Below are 5414 nucleotides of genomic sequence, written 5' to 3' on the forward strand. Positions count from 1 at the left end.
ACGAAACCCAGTAAACAGGCTTCCTGATAGCCTGATCCCACACCAACGATTAATTAAAAAGTTACCTAAATTTCAAATGCACAAATGATAACTTTCCAAGACTCAAAGAATAAGCAAAGCCCCATAATAGACTTAGACACAAGTGTTTTTAAGACACACAGATGAATGAAATCAAGATCTTCGTTCTCACCTAAATGAACTAAGTACGTAATAGGTCAAGGTTTTTGCACTGGGTGTTGGGTTATCCACTCATTGTCCTCTAGGAATGTGACAGGAACAACCTGGTCTCCCTTGGTCACCCAACCCCCAACCCCCAACCCCCAACCCCCACATGCTCCCAAAGGGACTTCATCCTCATTTACTACATTTGCTGTAAGGAAAACGGGGTTGGCAAGAAAGGATCTCGCCTAGGAGAATGTCTCCCTTGTCCCAAATTCCCAAGGGTATTTTTACACACGATTAAACCACAAGAGCCATTTTATAAATGTCATCATCATAGTCTTTTAATATTTTACATAAAAAACTGTATACACAGCTTATAGAACTTTTATGTAAACATCATAAGCTCACCATTTTGTCATTTGTCAGTTTATTTAAAAAATAAAAAACAAGACAACAATTTAGTAGAAGTACCACTGGGAAGGAGGGGAGGGGAAGAAAGGATATACAGGGGCAGGTGTATTCTCTGTACAGAGATGCAGAGAAAATTTCACATAGCTTTAGAGAATGCCTTGTAAAAAAAAATATATAGGCCCCAATACTTGGTACTGCCCTTTATCAAAACTGTGTGCATGACTTGCACAAACAAAATCACAATACCGTGTTGCCACTTTCTTCAAGAAAACAAAGCAAAATTTAGTGGATTTCTTTTCCCTCTCCTTGCTATAAGTCATTTTTTAAAAACATCAGAAGTAGATGAGGTTACAGCGTACAAGTGTGGTCAGAATGCTACTGTCTTATGCAAATGACGAGTGCATTAAGTGTCAAACAATGAAACAATTGTGCAAAGAATTTAAAAAAAAACAAATTTTAGCCTTTAAATAAATCAAATAACATCATTTTCTTGGACTGAACAATTTTCACTTGTAGGACAGGCACAAAGTTCGTTTATGGCAAAAACAATCCCACAGCGCACCCTCCCTCCTCCCGCTGGGGGCTGGAGGTTCGCCGGGGGCTGGCCCAAAGGAGAGGCCCTGCTGGAAGCTGCGTCCTCCCCAAGTCAGTTACAAATGTCTTCCCCAGGGGTCGGAAAGATGGCCAAGTCCTGTTCATGCTTGGACGGGAGTCTGGCCCAGCCTGGGCCAGAGCGCTCACCCGTCACCACCATTAAATAACACCATCTTAGCTCCGAAAATAAAATTATATCTATATTTATATAACATTCCCCCATCCTCCCCAGCCCTCCCCTCCCCCAGTACCCGGGGTCTATGTTACAGACAAGGGATATCAGGCGCCCGCTGGTGAAAGGGCGAACATCTGATGGGGCGCGGCCACACTCCCGCGCCAATCTCGCCCCCGGGGATCAGAGGCGGGGGTGGGGTGAAAATGGGGCGCGGGGAGTCGAACAGACACACAGCCACACACTCTGAGGCCCGGCTCTTCAGAAAAGCATGCTCAGGGGACCCTTGGCACTCAGCGGGGAGCCCAGGCCTGTGCAACACAGCTGGACGCACAGACACTGGGAAGGGGGCGCCCGGTGCCCACGCCGAATCGTGGCGCGAGCCAGAGGCGCCAGCAGACAGATGCCAGGCAGTTCGGTGAGGTCCTTGTGGAACAAGAGTCTCCCCTTCTCCGGGCTCGTGGGGGCCTGGTCCAGGAGGGGGAGCCGCGCAGGCAGGGGCAGGCGCGACGGGCGCGGCCCTCATAGCACCTTGCAGCAGTTGATGCAGCCGTTCTGGGAGCCGTAGCGCTTCTGCAGCGCGGCGCGCGTGGCCGTCTCGAAGACCTCGCGCACGCCTTCCTTGGTCTTGGCCGAGCACTCGAGGTAGTCGTAGGCTTGAATGCGCACGGCCATGGCGCGGCCGTCATCCGTGCGCACGGGTTCCTGCTTCATGCGGGCCAGCTCTGTGCGGACATGCTCGTCGCTGCGCAGGTCTTTTTTGTTGGCCACCAGGATGATGGGCACGTTGGGGCAGAAGTGCTTCACCTCGGGCACCCACTTCTCGGGGATATTCTCCAGCGAGTCCGGGCTGTCCACCGAGAAGCACATGAGGATGACGTCGGTGTCCGGATAAGAGAGTGGCCGCAGGCGGTCGTAGTCCTCCTGGCCCGCTGTGTCCCACAGCGCCAGCTCCACCTGCTTGCCGTCCACCTCGATATCGGCCACATAGTTCTCGAAGACGGTGGGCACGTACACCTCGGGGAACTCGTCCTTACTGAACACGATCAGCAGGCACGTCTTGCCACACGCGCCGTCGCCCACCACCACCAGCTTCTTGCGGATGGCCGCCATGAGCGGGCCGGGCCCGGGCAGCAGGAGGGGGCCCGCGAACGCCTCGCTGCCGTCCCGCTCGCCGCTCACTGCTCACCTCGGGCTGGGCGCAGGGGGCGAGGGTCGCTAGCTGCACTCGGGCCCCGCGGTGGCGCGTTCTCTCACTGAGCTCCGGCTGCCGCGGCGGGGGCGGTGAGGGCGCGGGGTCATAGGGCGCACCGTGCGTCTCGCCGCGTTGCTCCCGGGCGGTGGTCGCTCCGCTAGCCCCCGGCCGGGAGTCGGTGGCTTTGTGCGTAACGCGGGCTCGGGCGGCGGATTCGGCCTAGCTCCCTCCCGGGTCTCCCCCGGCCTCGCCGAGCATACAAGAGAGCGATCAACTACAAACAGACTGCGGTGGCAGATGAGGGCTGCGGCCCTAGCGCCCGCTATTTAAAGAGTCCGGCCACTTTCTTAATATAGCCGTCCAATGGGAAACGAGCCGGCTGAGCTCATCGCTGCGGAGCTTGGCTCTGATTGGCCGCCCGCTGCAGCCCGAGGGCGGGGCAGGGCCAACTTGATTGACGGCCCAGGCCGCCCGGCTGGGAGAGGCAGCGACCCGGGAGTCTGCGCCGCTGTTGGCGCTGCGGGGCTCTAGCGGCACCCGGGTCCCCTCCTTCGCCGCAGCGTCTGCGCGCGGATTCCCGGAGCTGGCTGCCTGGAGCCTACAGGGTCTGGGCGAGCGGTTCCGAAACAGGCGGCACTCAATGGGGCGTTGGCGACTCCCATTCAGAATTGCCCCTCTTCCTGGCAAACTCCCGGCGTGTGGTTGGACCTGTGGGGGAGGGGCGGCTCTTTTAACCTGGTTTTGTTTTTGAATAAACACACACACACACACCACACACACTTTTGATTCCAAACAAAAGTGTTTTCTCCTTTCTTTTGGAGGCGGCCCCTCCTGTGGTCTAGGGCCCCAGCCGGATACTCGCCCTGGGCCAGCCTCGGGTTTGGACCCGAGAGGCGACCGGCTGGCTGCAAAGTGGCTCTTCCAAGTCCCGCCGCCCCCACCATTCCCAACCCCCAGCTTAGGTCTCTAGGTGAAGATTAAGGGAAGAGGTGCGGAGTGGCCGAGCTTGACAATGGAAAGGAAAGGTCGAAGCTGGAACACTTGGAGGAAGTTACTGGGCAGGGAGAAGCCCCCTCGGCCCCGCTTTTCACAATGAAGTCTGATCCCGGTTCTTAAAACAGAGAACTGTCTGAGATAAATTGTACAATAGATTATACAGTATTGTACAATAGAATGTACAATATTTTGGGTTCAATAGAATCCAACCACCCCAAGATCCCTGAGCGGGCGAAAAGGCTCGAGGCTGGGGAAGATGGGCGGGGTAAGGGGTTAACAAATGGGGTACAGCGGGTTAGTGGATGTCCCCTCTAGTGGGGCGCCAGATCCCTAGTCTCCTGATGCACACTAGGAGTGAACTCATTTATCCTATAGATCCTGCAGGAGATGACAGTACCTGTGATCCTGGAAGACCCAAGTCAACCGATTTCTACGGATAAAAGAGGAAGAAGGGGGTAGGGGGACAGGAGGAAAGGCGAGTCGGGGAGGGCTCCCGGGAAGGAGAAACAGCCTGAACACAAGCAGGAAGGTGGGAAAGAGTAAGGCACACTCCAGGAGCTGCGTATGCTGGGGTTCATGAGCGCTAAAGCATTAACTGCAAGGGGTGGGCTCTGTCCATCCATTGCAGGGGAAATGTATGCAGACTGTTTTCATCTGAGGAAGGACCCACCACATCACCGGGAGGTTGTTGCCTCCTTCTCCGTCTCTGCCCCTCGCTCTCTGTGAGTTGTTGGAGGGCCAGGATTCTGTCTTATCTCCGCATCTTGAAAACCCAGCACAATGCCTGGCATTTACAAGAATCAGTACATGACTGTGGAGAATTAACCCGAATGCTCAGAAACGCAGGTGGATCTTTCTGGGGGTTTCTTACCTGAGTTCCACACTTTGCTTTAACAATTATCTAACCAAGCCAGGCACAGTAGCTCACGCCTGTGATCCCTGGGCCTGGGAGACCCAGGCTGGAGGATTGTTTGAGCTCAGGAGTTCACGACCAGCCTGGGCAACATGACAAAACCCCGTCCCTGTCCCTGAGAAAAATAAAATGGGATGGGGTGGGGAGGAGAGTGGCCTGCGCCTATAATCTCAGTTACTCAGGAGGCTGAGGTGGGAGGATTGCTTGAGCCCAGGAGGGCAAGGCTGAGGTGAGCTATGGTTGCAACACCCCACTCCAGCCTGGGTGGCAGAGTGAGACCCTGGGTCAAAAAAAATTAAAAAATAAAAAACATTAAAAAGAAAATCATCTAAGCAAACCCATGCAGCCAACTGTGCCTGAACCCCGGTGTTTTCACATGTAATTCATATGTTAAGAGCTAGGTCCCCGTATGGCTCCACAGATGAAATCAGATCAAATAAGGCAGCAGTGCTGCTAAACCTAGAGCCCTTCCTAGAGGGAACGTCTTATTTAGACTGGAAGTGCTGTGCTTCCCTCCAACTGGATTTGCATCACTACAACAAGAAGTCAACCAGTTTTTTTTTTGGGCTGGCGAGGGGGGGGGGGGGGGTGGTTGTTTTTGTTTTTCAGATCTAAGGAACTGATCTGTCAGCAAGTAAATAGTTTTTCTGCTCATTGATTTGGGGATGCAATCTGGAAGCTTTTTTTTGCCTATTAGAAAAATCTTATTTACACAAATTTTTCTTCTTTTAGTCAAAACCTTTTATAGCTGCATTGTTAATGCCGCTTTCCTTGGTCTTAATATAGCTTGGGAATCTTGGCTATGTCCTTAAACTTCAATTACTAAGAAACATGAAACAAAGTTTTGTACCATGTGTTTTTTTCTTTAAAAAACAAAGAATCCGGAAAACGGATTGAACTCATTTGTGTTCTGATTTCCAGGAATATTATATGAGGTGTTCCAAGCTCAAATCTCAATATTGCAATAATTT

General features: G+C 53.0%; 1 protein-coding gene across 1 annotated transcript; it reads right to left on the bottom strand.

Annotated features, from left to right (window-relative positions):
• Window positions 1-481: 481 nt before the first annotated feature.
• RHOB (ras homolog family member B) lies at window positions 482-2835 on the bottom strand. The gene has a single exon (XM_023229947.1). It carries the CDS (start codon window positions 2450-2452, stop codon window positions 1862-1864), a length of 591 nt encoding a protein of 196 aa, XP_023085715.1. The 5' UTR covers window positions 2453-2835; the 3' UTR covers window positions 482-1861.
• Window positions 2836-5414: the final 2579 nt, after the last annotated feature.

The sequence above is a fragment of the Piliocolobus tephrosceles genome, chromosome 15, assembly GCF_002776525.5.
Source record: "Piliocolobus tephrosceles isolate RC106 chromosome 15, ASM277652v3, whole genome shotgun sequence".
In the NCBI taxonomy this organism is placed as follows: Eukaryota; Metazoa; Chordata; class Mammalia; order Primates; family Cercopithecidae; genus Piliocolobus; species Piliocolobus tephrosceles.

Excerpts from the sequence above, each read along its gene's own strand:
- RHOB (XM_023229947.1), bottom strand. The coding sequence starts at position 2,452 with ATGGCGGCCATCCGCAAGAAGCTGGTGGTGGTGGGCGACGGCGCGTGT.